Source organism: Micropterus salmoides, unplaced genomic scaffold, assembly GCF_014851395.1.
Source record: "Micropterus salmoides isolate LMB-PRFRI ecotype aquatic unplaced genomic scaffold, ASM1485139v1 Ms_hic_scaffold_11, whole genome shotgun sequence".
NCBI classification, from domain to species: Eukaryota; Metazoa; Chordata; class Actinopteri; order Centrarchiformes; family Centrarchidae; genus Micropterus; species Micropterus salmoides.
This window is the reverse complement of record NW_024040152.1, coordinates 33,304,346-33,324,630: the sequence shown is the minus strand read 5'-3', so window position 1 is coordinate 33,324,630 and position 20,285 is coordinate 33,304,346. Positions and strand designations below refer to the sequence as shown.

Genomic DNA, 20,285 nt, shown 5'->3' with positions numbered 1-20,285 from the left:
TAATTCATACAAAACCATGCGCTGTGAAAGAGTAATAAATTAATCAAATGTAAATAATTTTTATAAAGTTACAGTAATACTTTTTAAATTTGTCTGTGGGTCAGTTTTCATTGGTCAGGCTTAATCCAAATTCCCAAACTTACCTGCAGTTGCAGCCTCGCAAACTCTAAAGGGGATTACAAATTTAAAAATAAATACAGGGTTATGAGCATAGCAGCGGCCCAGGCCGCAAGCTCAGAAGATGGACATTCGGACTCAGCCTTACTCCCTGTTCACATACTGACTCATAGTGACATGTTCTGTCTTGGCTCTCGAGTTTGAAGCTTGCAGGCCAGTAAAGCATTCATTTACACACTCAGCTCTGACTGGGCAGTTGTCTTCTCCTGTTGCCACTATACTGGTGCAAGAAGTAGAAGTACGTCATTTCTAGAGCGGTGTGTGTGTGTGTGTGTGTGTGTGTGTGTGTATATATACAGAGAAATATATCTTTTTAGATAAACAGATGTTGACAAAGTTTGACTTTAGGGACCTAACTGGAAGTTGGAAAAAGGTAATAAATTGCAATATATCTCAATATATTTAAAATCACAATAAAATCGAATCGTAACACAAATATCGCCATATCGTATCGTGGGGCCTCTGGTGATTCCCACCCCTAATAAATAAATAAATAAATAAATATATATATAATATACTCCCCTCCAAAAGTATTGGGACGGTATGAGACAAGAATTCAGAATTTCAGCTTTTATTTCCTGGTATTCACATCTAGATAGTTAGAACTTAGGACATCAGCGTGAGCAAAAGTAATGAAATAAATAATCTTAAAGTAAACAACATTTAATATTTGGTGGCATAACCCTTGCTTGCAATAACTGCCTTAAGCCTGCGACCCATCGACATCACCAAACTGTTGTGTTCTTCATTTGTGATGCTATTCCATCCCTTCAGTCTCCTCTTAAGGAGCATACAGTAAAGGCAGTGAGTCTCTTTAACCTTACTTGACAGAAATGTATGCCTTCTTATTCCTGACCATTTGACAAACAAAAATGTAGCACCGCACCAAATGTCATCCTTTGTTATGATGTCATCATCACCCTGAAACATTTTTTAAATCCTTAAACAAAATCCTCAATTTGAATAAAGTCATTCATCAGCTGAAGTCAGTCAGTCTTTAATGAGCGGAGCAGGATTTGTTGCTGTTTGGAAAACACAGTTGGCCCCGTGCTTAGAGAGCGAGGGCAGCGGCGGTCGAGCGAGCTAGGGAGTGAATGAAGAGAGTGAACAACAAACGGTGAACAGAGAGATGTTGTTTTCGTATTGTTTCTCGGGGGCTACGTTCTTAAGCACAAATCAACACAGCCACACCTCCGCACGAGAAGCCACATTGTTACAGGCTATTATGCTTTTTTTTTTTTCTATGCAAGTTTATTCATTCTCTGATTAAATTGTCACCTCCAAGAAGAACATCTATGAAAATACTAAGAGTCAGTGGATTTAGATGACTGATTTCAGTCCTGCTACGATCAATCGATAAATAGCCTAAATAACACCATCCAGCCAAACAATTACATGTTTTCTCTTCAACTCCATGTGTGTATTTGTGTAGCAATTAAGAAAGCACTTTGGTCTGTGCTCCATTTGCCAGACCCTCCATTTAGATTAACCAGTAGCTCCAATTAGGAGCAGGCGCTTCCTTTTCTGTGAGCACGCCAGCCTCTAATGGGTGGATAGATTTATTTAAATGCAAACTAGAGAGGATTTAATGAACTGCTTTTACAGAAAGAGTTTAATAGGAATTTGCACACCCACAGACAGGTTGCCAAACAGTTCACACACCATTAATTATGCATTGTAGTGTTTTTCTTGAAAGGAGAGAATAAAATATGCACTAGAATTATAAGCACTAAGCAATGCGCAAAGACGGTGTTGCTGACATTTGATAAAGGTGAGATGTGTTGATACTGTTGAATTTAATTAGTCCAAGAGGGATGGTAAAATTAATAGAAAATGAATGAATGTTTGCTGACTGTTGATCGTGTCACACAAAACACGGCAGAATCGCATATGACTGTATCATAGGCTGACATTAACAAACATCTGGCGCACTGTAGACTGCAGAACTAATATAATCTAGCACACGAGATGTGAGTAATGTATGCTTCTGTTATTACGGTGGATGATTTAGGTGCTTCTGTCTGCATTGTAATGAGCCGAGCTGCAGGCCATTGGGCATTGATGAACCATGAGTCAGACGTAGTATTCTGGAGGGATTGTGGTTGTGTTGCTCTGGGATTTACAGTGTGTGTCATTCAGGTGGGTGAGCAGGAAATTGTGGAGAAAATCTATCTCTGCAATGATCTCTAAAATAATTTCAATATCTTGGGTGAAATCGTAGAGAATTCTTCCTAACTTCTAGTCCCTAGCGTGGTTTAAAGGAGGGGGTCACATTTAACAAGCCTTTCTTAAAACAATGCTTGCATGCACGTTAAATACTTAGAAGGTGGTTTTTTTGTCGTTGCTGTTGCTTTAAAGCAATTTCAGCAGAAGACATGAGGGACAACTTGAGGCCACATCCACATACAGGCCGCTTGATACTGACGCCTGAGAATGAATGCAGGCCACACAGAATGCCATTGAACTCGACTCGTCTCCCGCCGTCAACCCACTCAAGCTGAGTTATGGGCCGGGCCGGCGTCCTCTGGCACCAATTACTCACACTTCGGCGTTGGTTTCAGTTCATGTAGGTTTACAGAGACTGACAGAAAGTAAAAAAAAATACTACAGTGATGAGTGGGGGGTACTCTTTGTTCATCATGGTCTCAACAAAAAGAGCTTCTCACTGTTAGACCCTCCCTGCCTAATCAGTGCCCACATATTTCAATCCCCACATCCCAATTTCTAATGCAGGTTTTCTCTTGGCAAATTTCTCCCGCCCACTCCCTCAGTATTTCCAACCATTACTACCTTCTCATGCAGATGCCTCGTCCCACTACCCTGCTCCCATGGAGACTGTGATCGCCACAGACCCTGTTTTCGGTTGACACTTGGTCTTCCTCGTTCCATTGGGAAATACAGGCTATACCGCTTTTTTAAAACTATAAATCAAATGTTAATACCCTTCTCAACACTTTATTAAGTTATCTTTAGAAGATGTGAACTGAAAATATAAGCCTCATTAAAGGCATTTAAAAACACAGCTCATGATGCAGTGGAAATTATTAGTAGATAAAAATCTCTGATAGGTCATGCCGCCCATACCAATAGATGCAAACAAGCTGTCTCAACGTCAGACTTGAGAGATCAGTGATAACACCAGCGTTTACAGATCAGGTTTGCATTAGGGATGGCACTGAAATATATGCTATTAACTACATCTGAAATGTATATGTGGATGAAAAGTGAGTGAGTGCGCCAGAGAGAAAGTGACACGTAGCTTTATTTAGTACCTTATTTATAGGCAGTGCATTTACACACAGTGTTAAACTCAATAAAAGCAGCCTTTCATAGTTTCATATATAAATGTTGATCCCACAATGATGCTGCTGACTGCCTCTTCCTGTCTCCATTAGAGGAAACATATCTGTGACATTTGGTTTCCAATCCTGTTGCAGCTTTCCAGTCTTTCTTGTCTGTCCCACTGTTTGTAATTCTGGTGCCAATACACTGTGTAACTGTATTTGGTATCTGATCAAGCACTATTTTCTTGTTGACTCTTTTTTCACAGGAGACATTTAGTCAGTGCTGACAAAGTATTGATGTTGGAGAACCAGCTTTATACTAACTTACTTAAAAGAGCAACGTAGTATTGCTCTTCCATAAGGTACGGATAAAAAAAAAGGAAAAAAAAGGTGCAGCACAGACCCAGATGTCTCCCTCTGTTTCAGCCAATCACATGAGCGTAGATTTGGTGGTTACAACTGCACAGTCTGCAGTTCTTACAAGCTACATACTTAGCAAGTCAATGTCTAACGTTCCCACATGCTAAAAAGGTTAAGCTTCTTGCAAAGCAAAGTAACCTTGCATGGACGGTTGAGTACACAGCCAACAGAACTGCAGATGTTTCATTTTAAATTAAGTCACTGAGTTACGAAAACTTCGGCAAATGAATTGGGATTCGGTGCCTTTTCAATGACAAATGTACTGCTGGAAAATTGTAATAATAAATAATTAAATTAAACAGGGTGCTGTAAATTCTGTCTCATCTGTCCACTTTATTAACATGATTAGATTACATACTTCTATTTTTCCTTTTGTCTTTAATCGCTAACTTTCTATAGTTACTTGTACGGGGCTGGTTTTACAAAACCAGCGTTCTGTTCCTATTGTAATGTCATCATGTGTGTTTTTCCAGATGTTGGTGACGACTCCAGAGAAGTGGGACGTCGTGACCAGGAAGAGTGTCGGGGATGTGGCTCTCTCCCAGATCGTGCGTCTCCTAATCTTAGATGAAGTTCACCTGCTCCATGAAGACCGAGGACCAGTACTGGAGAGCCTGGTGGCCAGGACCATCAGACAGGTTAGTCCTCCCTCTCTGCTTTTTTATGTTTGTATGTGTTACTCCCCTCGGCTCCTTGTGTCCTCTCTTGAAATTGTTCGAATTAGTGTCTGTGTGTCAGTTTCGCATTTTGTGAGATAAATTGGCCATTAGCATAGACTTTTGTTTCAAATACAGGATAAAGGAAGTAGGGCTGTACAAAAAAATGGATACGTTGATTTATTGCAATACTTTTTTTTCACAATACTGTATCGATTCCCCAGCCCATCACATCAATGCATAAAAAACCAACAAATTATATATATATATTATATAGTCTATAATATAATGGGAACCTCCATTAACATGCTAACGGATATTAGCCTCTGGATCGCGTAAACTACACATTTCGCTTCACATGCTTAACATCCTGAACGACATAGTGTGCAAGTACTTCATGTACATAATGTGCTCTGTGTGAAATGAAAAAAAGAGCTGCTAACTTCACGGGCTTGATCTGCTAATACACTATTCCACGCTGACCAGCTACAGCAACCCCAAAGGGTCAATATACAAACTCAAAATTCCCAGCGCCCTAAAAATACAGCCACCACTAGGCTGAGAAAGGGCAGCACAATGCTGAGTCACATGACCATTTATCAGTATCACAAGATTTACGTATTAGACTTTTTAGCAATTTGTATTTTCAGCTTTATTTTAAACTTTACAGTAAATTCAGTGAATTTGCTGTTCTCTAAGGTTACGTTCAGACTGCAGGCCTTAATGCTCAATTCCAATTTTTTTCCCAAATCCGATTTTTTTTGTTTGACAGTTCACATTATTTCTTAAATGTGGCCCGTATCAGACTCCAGTGGGAACTGTCTGCCTGCCTGAAAGTGACTCGCATGTTTTTCATTGTCCTCTCACGGATCACATTTCTCCCGAATTATTATAATAAGTGTTCACAACGTTCTGCGCTGTACGACACAACTGCCCCACAACTCACTCCCTCCCTCTCTCTCTCTCTCTCTCTCTCTAACTCTCTCTCTTTCCCTCCCCACTAGTGTTGTAGTACTCGAGACCACTTTTTGATGGTCTTGTCTCGGTCTGGGACATTGAGGACTCTGGATTTTATTTCAAGACCAGTCAAGACCATAACTTTGGGAATATCAATAAATTGCTTATGCATTGTCTGATTTGTTAACATCCTAACTTTGATTGGAAGTAAAACATATTGCTTCAAATGCAACCAATAACCCTAATTAACGACCGCCCCCCCTCCCTGCGATGCTTACATTTGTATGTGGGTGTTTTAATGGGAATGTGGATCTTTCAGATCAATTTGTGAAGTACCTGTGATCTCGTTCCACATTTTATGCAGGGAACTGGTCTTGGTCTTGACTCTGTCTCGCCCTCCCTCGGTCTTGGTCTCGACTGCTCTCAGCCCCTAAAAGTCTTGGTCTTGACTTGGTCTGGATTTTGGCGGTCTTGACTACAACACTACTCTACACTGTGTTTGCTCGGACAAGTAGCATGCATATAACTCAGAAGAGAGCTCGCGGTCCGGTGGATTTCAGGTGTTAGAAAGGAAATCTGTGAGCAGATTATAGCGAGGTAGAGAAGAAAGAGAGACACATGTTTAATTATGGTGTTTTGTGGAGCTTTTTTGTTCAGTGCTGCTCCGTCTACAGCAGAACCGCTACTCTAGAGTGACGTCAAAGTCGATCAAATCAAATCAATTCCGATCCGAGGGTCATTTGTGGACCACATATGAAAGTGGGCCAAATCCAAACTGGACAAAATCAGACCCCATGTGGCCTGTTCACACTGTCATAAAAAGATCAGATCTGAGTGACATTTGGGCAAAAATTTGGGTCTAAACGTAGCCTAACAGTTTGGATTTGCAGTGAGTAAAGACAGAAAACCTGCACATAACCTTTTACATGGGCATTTTGCATTTATAGTTAGACTGATATCGTGACGTATCATATAAGGATTGTCTAGCAATATATCGATTATCGCAGAATTGCTGTATTGTGATATTATCCGTATCGCGAGCCATGTATTGTGTATCATATTGTGAGGTACCTTGCGATTCCCACCCCTAATAGGAACCATAAAGAAAACTCAACCCTTTTTGAAAAAAAATGTTAATTCTGAGTTATTAAAGCACCCCAACCATGTGTGCATATCAGGTGACCACAAGAAGGGTCCAGGAGAGGGACTCTAAGGTCTTTTCTACCTGTAGGGCCTCGGTCAGGTCTACTCGGATCTTTGTGTCCACAATAATTAGAACATTACAATCTTTTGTTCATTGCCGTTTATACATTTCTGTTTGTGTACGAGTGAAACAAATGAGATACAGTTTGTCAGTTATTGAGCTTTAGACATGTTGATTCAAAGAAACTAGATAAGCATTTTGTGTGGAATCCCAGTAGAGTTGAATATCATGGGTATAGGCTATTTGCACTCCGGGCTGGGTATTGTTTGAACTTTGTTAGTACTGGTATATACAATACTCTGGTACCACAGAAATATGTTCATATACCTCACTATTAAACACTTGTTTTTTCTTTTAACAAACCAAAGAGTTGTCTAAAACGCAGCAGTGGTAAATGTGCAAAAACTTTTCTGAAATAAAATAGTTTAGAGCAGAGGTTTTCAAACTTTGAGGCGCCTCCTCAGGGGGACACAGGAGAGTTGAAGGGGGTTTTGGAGGGAGAGGTGTGAGTTAGATACTGTGTGAAAGGGTCATGTGCATGCTAGTGTTTTAAAAACAATGGGAAGTTATTGTGGTTTGGCCTGCTCACCAACACGGTCAGCGGTTGCTGCAGCAGCAGCACCTGTGACACAGCTCATGAAGGCAGTTAAGGTTCTTTAAACCCCTCAGCGCCTAATTACTGTAATTTGAGTTAAAAGCAATATTCCTTCTCTGAGTCATAACACAACAGACAGACTTGACACATACTTTAGAGTCAGTGTGACTTTCAGAGGATATTATCTCAAATCTCAGCTTGTGAACTGAGAATTGTCACGTTTTCAAGTTTTCTTCAGTGTTGGAGCCTCACATTATGGGAAACAAAGATGCGGCCTACATGTAAGGCCAGTAGCCTAAACAAAGAAACAGCTAAAGTGTAATTTATACTTATGCGCCTGACGCGCACCTCCTCAAAAATGTAAGTACACGTCGAGGCGACGCGGGCCGTAAGCACTGTGGTCGGCTGTGTAGCCTCGCAGTGCCTCCGAGCCAAAAAGGAAGTGCCCTGTGCTTTGAAGTAACTTTTACTAGTGGCCAAAACAGCGGCTGTAACACGGTGGATCAATATATTTGACCGTCAAAACCTGGGCGAAATGACTCGTTTCACTTTCAGAATGTGATCCATTCGGTCGCCGCACGTATACAGTTTTACCCCCATTCCCGTTAGCGGAGCGCTAAAGTGGAAATCAACACAGTGGACGCTGTAGCGCTACCGCCGACTAGCGTTTGGGGCTGTAATTGCAGAATGATGGGCGCACCAACGCACAAGTATAAATGCATGGCTATGTGCGTAGGGCACGTAGACCCTACGCAGGAGTATAAATGGGCCTTAAGTCCCTCTGGTCCATTAAACGACAGGGCTGCTACAGGAGGTAGGTCCAACAATTTTTTCTTTTGTTTTGTGTTTCCTAAACACATTTTGGAGACCATAGTTATGCTTGAGCAGTATTTATGTTTTCATACCTTCCTGACATTTCACCGGGGTATATATACGGTATATGACGGTATTTGTGTAAAAAAATAAAAAAGTGACTGAGCTGCTTATGATAGAAGTCATACGACACTGTCCAGCCTACGGTGCTGTGTGTCTAAGGCTGCGTTCAGACTGCAGGCCAAAGTGACCCAAATCTGATTTTTTTTTGCCCATATGTGACTCAGATCTGATCTCTTTATGACGGTGTGAACAGGCCAAGTCACATGGGGTCTGATCTTTTCCAGTTTGGATTTGGGCCACTTCCAGGTGTGGTCCAAATCCGATACAGATGGGATCTTTTTAAATGGGACCTCAGTCTGGACACTCAGGTCGCATTTGATGCGACTTTGACGTCACTCCAGAGCAGCTAGAGCTACGCTGAAAGTTGTGAACACTTGTCATCATTCGGGAGAAATGTGACCCGTGAGAGGACAATGAAAAACTGGAGTCTCCTGCGAGCTAACCGGACTAACCTCTGCGGCTCCTTGTTTACTTCTGCAGCCTGCAACAGCTGCTGCTGGGTGTGACGTCGTGTTATTCTTCTGCACATGCGGGTCACTTTCAGGCCGCAGACAATTCACACTTGAGTCTGATACGGGCCACGTTTAAACAATAATGTGAACAGTCAAACAAAAAAAATCGGATCTGGGGAAAAAATCGGAATTGAGCGGTAAGGCCTGCAGTCCGAACGTAGCCTAATATGCAATGTTAGTTCCTTCGGCTGCATGCTGCTCCAATAACTACCTTTTTATCAAAACCAAAATCCAGGACCACGGCGGCTGAATGCAGGTTCACTGCTGGGTACAGTGGGATAAAGTGGTAGTTACAGTGCATCTAGCAGCAGCAACCAGGATCTTATATGCTTTGTGTGCTTTTTTCTCTTTCTCTCTTCCTCTACTAAGCAATACACACACACACACACACACACACACACACACACACCTGGAACCCACAGCGTGTAGCCTTAACTCCAGCTGTGTTCCACACCATCTTGGTGAAGACAGGTAGAGTGCGTCCTCCATTTTGGTTCCTAACCCCTTTAGCTTCAGCATCACAGCCCTGCCTTCCATTTTGAATCATTGTGTGACGAGCCTCCCGCGTGGCCTCATACACCATATTCCTTGCTTTTCCCCCCCCGTTTATTGTCTCGCACACACACATCACATGCTTGCTGATTGTTTTTTGCTTTTATTGTGCTTATAATAGATGGTAGTGGAAGTTGCTGCTCATTGATCTATGCTGAAGTAAATAAATCCTATTGTACCTCTAAAGAGCAGCTGCCTCTGGTTATTTGTGTAGTGTGTTATAACAGCTGGTTGTGATTCACCCTTCACTGACCACCTTATTCATGTAAAGTAGTGTTATTGGCGTTTAAAGGTGGGAAAACTACTCTTTAAGACTGTTTTCACTTTAGTTATTGGTTCCTGATTACAGGGTGGTGGCCCTTATTTATTAATCTTATTAATAATGTTTGTAATATTAATAGCTTTATTTCTAAATATCTTTATGATATATGGTAATAAACCAAACCTGTCCCAACCAGAGCTCAACATCAGTATGAAAGTAACATAGTGATAGGACAGCCAGTCTGTACATTCATATGGAAAAAATCCAAAAAGGAACTGCTAATTCGCTAATTTAGCGATGGTGCCAATTTGACAAAATGTCTCTAAATAAAGGCAAAAAGCCCACAGCTAACTAGACGTACCCATGGCAACATTATGCTTCGGTTGTCTTGATTTTGTCTTGGGGGAGCCCGCATTACCAGACTTATATTGAGTAAAAAATGTGATGCTAACTTTTGGGACAGTTTTTCGATACTATATAAATTTTTATCAGTACTCAGAAGGTATTGAGGTTAAATACCTATCTCTACTTGGACTAATTTGCTGAAAGTGCTTATTTTGTGTATTTTCTGCCAAATTGTCTTTTTTATTCACTTTCAGTATGACAAATAACATTTCAAGCAGACGGAGAGAAAGAGGCTCGCAGACAGTGATGTACTTCTCCTCATCATCTCCCTATTGCAGCAGTACACCACATGCACCAGCCATTTCCCACTTTCCCCCACATTATCCACAAAGTCTCCCTAAAGCTCTTTGTTAAACACTCTACTGGAGGTGCATCAGGAGACGCAGAGGGAGAGACACCACCTGTGTGTGTGTGTGGGAAAATGAGTTTAAGGAACAATTAGTTAAACTAGGGACTTATATATGTAGAGATATTGTTGTTAAATAAAATCTTTGTTGGTATTTGTTCCAGGGATATATATTAGGGCTGCACGTGTGGCCAAAATGATAATCATGATTATTTTGATGTATACTGAGATCACAATTATTTATCACGAATATTAATTGATTTAACGTCAAATTTAAATAAAAAGGCACCTGCTTTCGCATCCATGTTGTGCTGCGTTTCTGCTGAAGTAAATCTTTGCATCAGAATAAGACTGGTCCGTAAAGTGCATCATCTATTTGAAGCAACATATAAATAACATTTTTACTCGGAAAGTCCACTGAGTCCGGCTACTGCTGAGCCACAGTTTTGACTCATCCTCTGCACAGCGTTAACTTCCACTGGAAGCGTCTCAGACTCATTTCAGCAGCTGAGCACATTGTTGGCTTTTGTCCTTTGTGTGCTTCTACCTGTGGCCTCCACTCTGCTCACCAGCAACGGTTCCCTGCGACCCGGTTTTGTTCGGGTGTCTGCAGGCTGCATAGAGAGCATTTCAGATTCTGAGCGTTTTTGCTGACAAGATTTTGTTGATTTGGTAATCAGTGCTTGATTGTTCTTTTTTGTCTAATTTAAATGTTTTTTGTTGATTTATGATCGGGAGTGTGCACAGTTTTATTTTGAAAATATGCCGTTCTTTGACTTCTTCTGACTTCCTGCCCAGTTCGATCTGCTATGTGCATCTTGACACGACTTCAGTCAAAAATAGACTTGTGTATTCTTCGCGAAGCTGATCCGAGAGCTGCATCTGGCATGCTTCTGGGACGAGCTGCGTCTGACGGACTCCCAAGCATTGACTAGAAGGGCCGCGACCAGCTCCGGCAGAGTCCTAGTAACTAGAGGTCGACCGATTAATCGGTCGGACGAATTGGCCAAAAAATGAACTAGTTCATTCATAGTTCTTTTTTTCCATATATTGCGAGCTTTTTTAAATTATTATTATTGCCACAGCCCATATACAAACACAGACAACAATTATTTTATCGACGGGCAAAGTTTGCACATAAATGTAATATTTTTCCCATCCTCACCGACGTCCTCATAAAATCCGTTTAAATGATCGTACGCGTCCTCGACGCTCGCTGCTTTGTCGACGGCGGACGCGGCGCAACAGTGCTGGCTGGTGTTGCCAGATTGGGTGTTTTTTCGCTACATATTAAGGCCTGTTTACATGCGTTTTAGCCGGGTTTTCGCCTGGAAGGCTCTAAAGAAATCTGGCACCCTATTGTACGAAGTTAAACTGACAGAGAACGCGCGTTCACAGTAACGTTCATCAGGCAGTAATACAGTACGTTCAGTTCACGTTCGCCCAAATTATGAGCGCGTTCATTGAAAAGTATATTTGACAGTTTATTTTCTTCTTACCCGTTTTGTTTATTTAATATATTTTTTTTACATTTATACAATTTATTTATATGTTTTTTTACATTATACATTTTTAATTTATAAGTGCAGAATGCAGATTGTTCATTGTTCAATAAATGTTTTTGTTGAGAAAGTTTGTCTAGGTTAAGTAATTATCATTTCTTTTACATTTTATCTTTCAAATAGAGGTTAAAAACCAAGCAAATATCGGCCAAAATAAATCGGCAGCATTAATCGGCCATCGGCCGACCCGGATTTCAAAAGATCGGTATCGGCATCGGCGTGAAAAAAACCATATCGGTCGACCTCTACTAGTAACATGTCATTACGACATATCCTCATATTACCAGCTTGAGAAATATGTTGATGATCATGGTCTTTGTACTGAAGTAGAATTTTGAAGCACTTTTACTTTCATCAGCCATTATATATATTTATATATATTTTTATGTTTCTGTTACCTGGTACTTTTACATCGGCACATTTCTGAGAGAAATATATATATAACTTTTACTCAACTAGATTGATTTTACAGCTGTAGGTAATTTTTTATGTAAAACCCACGACATGCTTGTAAAATACAATGTATTGTTGAAGATTAAACCAGTAGATTGTGACCCCTTACAAAAAAGCAGCATCAGGTTGGGGCTGCATGTTTCCGATGTCAGTGAGTTCCATCAAAGAGGTAGCTCCTCTCTGAACTTCTCTCGTGGTTTCATTTAAATATGTGTTTGATGCCCAAAGAGTCTGACAGTTTGTTGGGCTTAGCAACAGTAACTAAGGGGGGCGTGGCTTAGCAAAGGATCAATTGGTATACTAGGAACACTAAAAGTCACTCATCCAGTCAGAAATACATACACATAGAGAAATAGAACAGAAAGAGGCTTTCTGGATTTATAAACTAAGAGGTTTAGATCCCAAAGGAATGATTTAGGATTTGAGTGTTAGATAGTTTTAGTTATTTTTATACTGTAATAAAAAAGAGGTTTGTAGTCTCCCATCAACATTGTATGTATTTAATATTCCCTGAGGTTGTAAAGTCTGTCCTTACTTTTGTGATGTAGATTTTTTTACTATTTATGGAATATTGTACTTTTATTATGAAGTTTCTCTGTTGGAGGTACAGCATCCCTCATAGGATCATTTATGTGTCTACTTCTCATTGGATAATTGACATCTTGTTTATATAGACTGTAATGAAAACATGTTGGTTCAGTGAAGAGCCGACTCGTCCTGTCAGTTAGTATTGCCAAGTTGTTTTTTCATACGTGGTCATTTGTCGCTTGAACACCTGGTTGGCTGGTGAAACAACGGCACACTCTTCCAAAAAGGGTCCCGATGACATGTCATAGGCAGCATGAGTCCTGCCCCTTGGTACTACGCTGCTGCGAAGAAACAAAAAAGATTCACTGTCTGTGAAGCTGATTTCCCCTGATGATGACTGATGGTTGTTGGCCGGGACATTTCAGTTACTGGAGTGATCATGAGAATTCAGATGGGCAAATAGAGTGAAGTGTCCCATATCCTGTTCTGATGAGCTGTTGTCATGTGTCAATCTGAGGAAGGAAATGAATGAATGGAGAAATCGTAAAGAGATGTAAAGGGATTTTTTTTTAGAATGCATAAACCACCTCTGACTCATCCAGGCATCATGCTCTGTGAATTACATTTTGATCTGATCCAAAAATATCTCTATAAATACATGTCCATTTTGTCTGTCCTTGGCACTGAGTGATATGACTCATGCTGTACCCATTTCATGAAAGCCTTTAGGTGTGTTGCTCTAAACACCAGGGAGTGCGCGCAGTGTGTCTACGTAGGATTAAGACTTAAACTTGCTTCGCCACTTATAACACAGCAATGAAACGAACAATAAAGATGAGGTGGAATTCCGTGAAATGTCAGTCACATTGGCAACAAGGCCAGAGCAGCCAACACTACGCACAACTTGTTCACAATTATGGCTATTTATAGCAGCACTTGGAGTTCATAATACATCCACCTAACCTGAAAACTGCCGTTGGCAGTAATATCTCATCATCATTATCATCAGTGTTCCTGAAGGATTCAGCAGTAATATTACGAGTTTACAAACCATTTCACTATGGAGGATACAATGAAACAGGGAAATAAAATAATGAACACTAGAATGAGACATAAAGGAAAAATAAATGGTGGTAAAGGAGAAATCCATTTACAGAGTTTATGAATGTACCTTAGATTGGCATATTATAGATTGGTGTGTCGATTGCAAACATAAGGGTGTGCAAAAATGCCAGAAAATAATGGAAATGACCCACTCAAGTGTAACTGGAGTATGATGGACCAACACAAGTGCTCATCATTATGAGAAATATTGAAAATGCACAGATAAGAGTTGTTTGCTAAAGACTCAGACCAGAGTGAGGAAGGCAGGATGAAACAGAGGCAGGGGTGCAGGGATGAGCTGCTCTGCTGTGCAGCGACGGAGACCTCTTGGCGGGGTTAACCGCAAGGTAATTGAAAACTGGTCCGTACATGTGACCGCTGTTTACTCGGTTCACAGCCCATTTATCTGCAGGTTTAGCTGATATTACTGAAGAAGGGCTGACTGAGCGCTTTGTACACCTTAATACCTCTAGAGGTTGTGCTGCAGTGCACAAGTTTGAAGTCTGCTTGCCAGCAGACTGCACATGCTGTCAGTGCTTAGAACACAGCTATAGAACTGGACCTAACCATTAGTATGTTAATAAACACTGATGCTTCAGTGCAAATTTAGTTGCTAGTGCAGCTAGGGGTTTGACAGTGGATAATTCCTGAATGATTGCAGCTTGTGCTCATTTACAGAACAGCCACAATCGACTGACTGAAATGTGGCTGTGAGGGAACTTTATGGCTGGGCCGTGTAATAGACTCATTCGGTGATGCTATTGTAAATAGTGTAGCGTGTTTGACTCTTTGAAGGGACAATTACAAGTCTCCACACAGTTTCAGTCTTTGTCCAGTGTCCCTGTAACTTAACTGGGAAACCATAACCCCTCCAGGTGACAGATCTGAATGACATCCCAGCTCTAATTTCTGACGTGCATTCACCATATGTGCTATACTCTACATCCAATGGCTAACCTGACTTGAATGATCTAGCTAACACCCAACAACTGTCCAATTGCCAAAGCTGTCCCAGGTGCATATTTCACTCTTTATAATGAATTCAGCTGTAACTGTAATTACTAATTTCACCAGGGGAACAGAATATTTCCCCCTCGGGTTACGGTAGGTTGTTGTCTTCAACGTTATTCGCACATTGCTCAAATAATTTCCTGGTTCACATGTATCTGTTTTTAGGGGCATGTGCGTTTTTTGCGGTTATGTAATCGCACAGGATGACATTGCTATTAAATTAATCGTGCAGCCCTTAATCAGTTGTTTTCCCAGACTTGACAAAGCGTCTCCAGACAAATAAAAATGTGACTGTTTTCACAGACTGAGTAGTAGTCTTCATGATGAGTAGATTTGCTTGGACACACAAAATCGGTGTAGTGCCACTTTAAATGACAGATTTTCACGCAGTAGGTTAGATTGTTGAAACTAAAAATATGACTATAGATAAGGAAAATCACGGCTCCCTCTGGAATGGGTCGTTGGCTCTGCGAGGGGAACCAATTTTAACCTCCCTATGTGTGGCAATGTGTGGGATAACAGGAAAATGGAGGACACTCAGTTAGTGTCTATTCCTCCTAGTGCACATCTGATTTACCTCCTGCGAACCTGAAACAGTCTGTCCCATTACATCAGACATGCACGACCAGTCAAAGTATTCAGACCATCATCTCCACTGGTCTGCGGCAAATGTTTTTACGTTGCCATTTAAGGGCACATCAGTTGTCTGTGTTGGGTAGCTCCGGGAAAAAAAGGGAAGTAAACAGTCCTCCACTCAGCTCAGCAATGAATTCAGGTAGATTGTGCTTTCACTTTCACTGTAGCCTTGATCTTTGGCACGATGGCTGATGACAGCAAACACTGCAGAGGTGTGAGGAGGAGCAAAATATTGTGAAGGGTTTGGCTCACTGAATAATAATATCCTCTGCACTGCATGAAAAGTGTTTTTAAAAACAGAAATTGTCTGTTTAATCATTTTTATTCACAAAAGTTTGTTCAACATCTGAGTGTCTGGCTCAGGAAACCTGAATACTGGTCACACATTATTACCAAAGAAATGTGGTTTGTAACAGTCAGCTAAACGCATCTTCTAGACATCAATAACAGCATATTTGATAAATGATTTTGTTTTGCTGTAGATTGTAAACCTTCTGTATTAAGAGTTATTGAAGTAATTATAGAAAAATTGTCAACTGATGTTAATAATGAGATACAAAGAAACTTTAGGTTGTAGTAGCACAAATAATAATGATAATAATAATTATATAATTCAGTGTTGTAACAGATGCAGACTTACATTTTCTGGGAAAATAGGTGGCTGCTGGGAGAAGAAACTTACTGCTTGCAAAGTTGTAAACAGCAGCTGAATCAGAATGGATTGTGGGAAGAATAGAACAAGCGTTGGAGGGGAAGAGGAAGAGGCAGACCAGAATATTTATATTCACTCACTGGCCACTTTATTAGGTACGCCTTGCTAGTTGGACCCCTTTTGCCTTCAGAAATGCCTCAATTTGTTGTGGCATACTTTCAACAAGGTGTTGGAAACATTCCTCAGAGTCTTATATATGGTCCATATTGACATGATAGCATCACGCAGTTGCTGAAGATTTTGTCGGCTGCACATCCATGAGGAGAATCTCCTGTTCCACCACATCCCAAAGGGGCTCTGTTGGATTGAGATCTGGTGACTGTGGAGGCCACTGAAGTGCAGTGGAACTCATTGTCATGTTCCAGATAACATGAGCTTTGTGACATGGTGCATGATCCTGCTGGAAGATGGTACACTGTGGTCATAAAGGGATGGACATGTCAGCAACAATACTCAGGCTCCGTTGGTACTAAGGGGCCTAAAGTGTGCCAAGAAAATATCCCCCACACGCAGCTGAAATTGAGACGTCTACATGCCTAAATGCACTGAGTTGCTGCCATGTGATTTGCTGATGAGCTATTTATGTTAACATGCGATTGAACAGGTGCAACTAATAAAGTGGCCGGTGATCATATATACACATTTCTGTGCAAAAAGTATGGAAAAAAAGTAAGAATGCTTTCAAAATAGACATTTTAATAGATTATATTTATCAATTAACTAAATGCAATGTGAGTAAATCAGTCCCTGATGTGACCGCCCTATACCTTCAAAACAGCATCAGTTCTTCTAGGTACACTTGCACAAATCAACAATTATAAACAATTATACTAAACAGGTTCTAATGATCACCAATTCAATATTCAGGTTGAAACACAATCATTAAGGGAAACAGAAACAGCTGTGGAGGGGGAATACAACTGGGTGAGGAACAGCCAAACTCGGCTAACAAGGTGAGGCTGCTGAAGACACTTTACAGTTTAATGTCATACACCATGGCAAGACTCAGCACAGCAACAAGACACAATGAAGTTATACTGCAGCAGATTAAAGACACATCATGCTTCCTTTCACAATTAGAAGATGTTCAGCATCAGATGTTCAGAGCTGCAAAGAACAGTGGGACCGTGGTACACCATCTACTGTCCAGGGAAGTCTGGTCAGAAGTGGCCTTCATGGAAGACTTGCAGCTAAAAAGCCATACCGCTGACACGCATGATACAAGGTCATCATGCAGTACCATCAGGGAGACATCGGATTGGCTCCAAATGTATTCTGCAGTATGACAACGACCCCAAACACATAAAGTAAAAGTCATTAAGAACTATCTTCAGTGTAAAGAAAAAGTGTCCTGGAAGTGATGGTATGGCCTCCACAGGGAGAAGCAACTGAGGCTGCCTGAATCCACAGGACGACTATAGTTAGTTCTCCAAGATCTTTGGGCCAACCTACCTGCCGACTTCCCTCAAAAGCTTTGCACAAGTGTACCGAGGAGAAGTTATTCTGTTTTGAAGGCAAAGGGTGGTCACACATACATACAAAAGAGTAAGATAAATCGGGCTTAGATGGACACTTCATTTGTTAGGATCAATTCATTATTGGTTTGGCCCTGCACATGGGATTAGTTAACTGGTAGATAAATATAGAATATCACTAACCTTATACTCTAATGTGTACTGCCAGCTTTTGGAACATGTTGGCCTAGACTATAAACGCAGGATTTAGGGAAAGGGAGCACTAAATTGCTCTTTTTAGAATAACAAGCTTGTACAAAGAATAGATAAGTAATGCAGAATGTGTTAACCTTTAATGTTGGTACTGTTGTAGTGACTACAGAGGATTATGTCATTTACAGAGTAGAACATGTAGGACGACTCTTTCTGCCACTAATTGTATCTGCATGTGGCTGGCACAGAAGCAGCATGTTTCTGTTTGTCTTTGTGTGAGAACTTGTAAACAGCTCGTAGTCGACCCTCCAACAGAAAGTGCTGGGTGCCAGCAGCACGCCTGGCAGACCCTCCCCCACCTCCTTCATCTCTCTGTCCAATTATTGCCACACCTGACAGACTGCTGTAATTGATTGTGCTGAAGGAATTAAGGTGGCTGCTTCTGATGCGCTAGGTGCTTAAGTTCACGTCTTCAGACACATTAATATGGAAATCCCTGTAAACTAAATGATATTTGTCTCCCTTTTTATGCAAATGTTTTAGAACCAAGCCAGTTATCACTTTGATGTTTTGCTTGGAGGCGCTTGGTTTTGGACTACATTTTCCTGGCCAGGTGCACTGCTACTAATCATGCACTGCATTCAAGAAAAGGCCTGTCTAACCTTTATTGTTATAGGGCTTCTTCTTCATTGTTTGGTATTTAAGGAGCATTTGTGCTCTACACGCTTGACTACGATTTTTTGATGCTCTTAAAATGACCATACTGTGCAGTTTTTGTAGGGTTTTTTAAAGATCCTGACAGATATTTGAGACTGAGACTTTCCTTTCTATGAACATCTCAAGGACAACTGTATGACATTTCACTACCTCTTCATTCCTGGAAACTTTTTAACGGCCCCTTTAGCCTTGTAGCCATTGTAATGAAATGTCTGAACCAATAATGTAATAAATTCTTACATTAATGGGAGGCTATTACAGTATTGGGTTAACCTCATTTTTGCAGAACCTGATACTGTAATAATTTAGCAATATTTTAATAACTTGGCCAGTGTTATAAAACCATTCCAACTATAATGTCTGAACATTTTGTGAGTGCATTGTTTTTGTAAGTTGGTCAATATTTTCTACTGGAAAATGCAATAATCATGTCTAATAACATAGTACTAAATCATTTTTTATTTGTAGATATTACACCATGCCATTGGTCCATGGTAGAGGAAAAGGGAGGCAAGGAGCCAAATAAGCCCAATATTATATCTTAAATTAAGCAGTGTAGGCAAAACAAAACAAACGACAACAAAAAAATGAAATGTGCAATTGAAAGATGTGGTATTCTGCTTTTCGGCTTTTCCCTTCTCCTTTATTGAGTTATATATCTTTTTTGTGCATGTAACAGATTTGCAAAGTGAAAAAGCCTAAAATCCAGCCCAAAGGGAGTTCCCATCCCCTGCAGGAAACTCTCTGAACTGCCTGAAAACAGCTCGTTTGTAAAGCTAAGTGCGCCTCACATAACGCTCGCAAAGCGGCTACTCCGACACGCCCTCAGAAACAGCGAGCTGCAGCACACAGCTCTCCTCTCCCTTCCAAACACTAGCTACCCTCCAGGCAGTCAGTGGACATAAAGTTGTTCCTGTGATGTAGAGACAGAGCTCAGTTAAAACTTTATGGATACAGATTAATAACTCACCGCTCTGAAACTCTCGCTCCAGTCCGTGTTGCCAAGCCGGTCTGCAACACGTACAGCTGAACCCGAGCCGTTTACCGGCTTCTCGCTGACCCGCCCTTCTCTGCTTCTGATTGGCTAGTAGTCCTTAACTAGGAACTGAGCATGTGCAACTCCCAACAAAGATAATTTAGAGACAAGATGTATCACTCCATAGCTAAAACGAAGCCTTCAACACAGGCTGAAAAGAGGAGCTGCAGCAATGTGCAGTATGACAAGAATATAACCATGTAATATGTAAACCTGTTCTGGTACAACCTCTAAAAAAGATTTTGAACCTGAAAATGAGCCAGCTCTTTAAGGGACTCCTATTTTGCTTTTTGATATTTTATGTTTTATCTACAGTGTTACAATGTTGGATGTTCATGATAAACATGGCCAAAGCCTTAAATAATGAGGTTAAAGTATTTAAAAGAAATCCCTGTGAACTAAATCCTCTGATTTCCTCCTGTTCTGAACGCTCTGTTTTCAACTGCTTTTTTTACCAACGGCTCCGTGTTATGACCATAGACTGTATATGAGATTCATTTGCAGAAAAAAGAAAGAAAAGAAATCCTTCAGTCCCAATAGGGTCCTCACACAT

General features: G+C 40.8%; 1 protein-coding gene across 1 annotated transcript in view; it reads left to right on the top strand.

The window, feature by feature from the left end:
* Positions 1-20,285, top strand: part of ascc3 (activating signal cointegrator 1 complex subunit 3) — a 177,222-nt gene that overhangs the window by 73,506 nt on the left and 83,431 nt on the right. Inside the window, exon 11 of the mRNA XM_038712324.1 lies at positions 4,355-4,519. Within this exon, the coding sequence (XP_038568252.1) occupies positions 4,355-4,519 (165 nt within the window). The remainder of the gene's footprint in view (positions 1-4,354; positions 4,520-20,285) is intronic.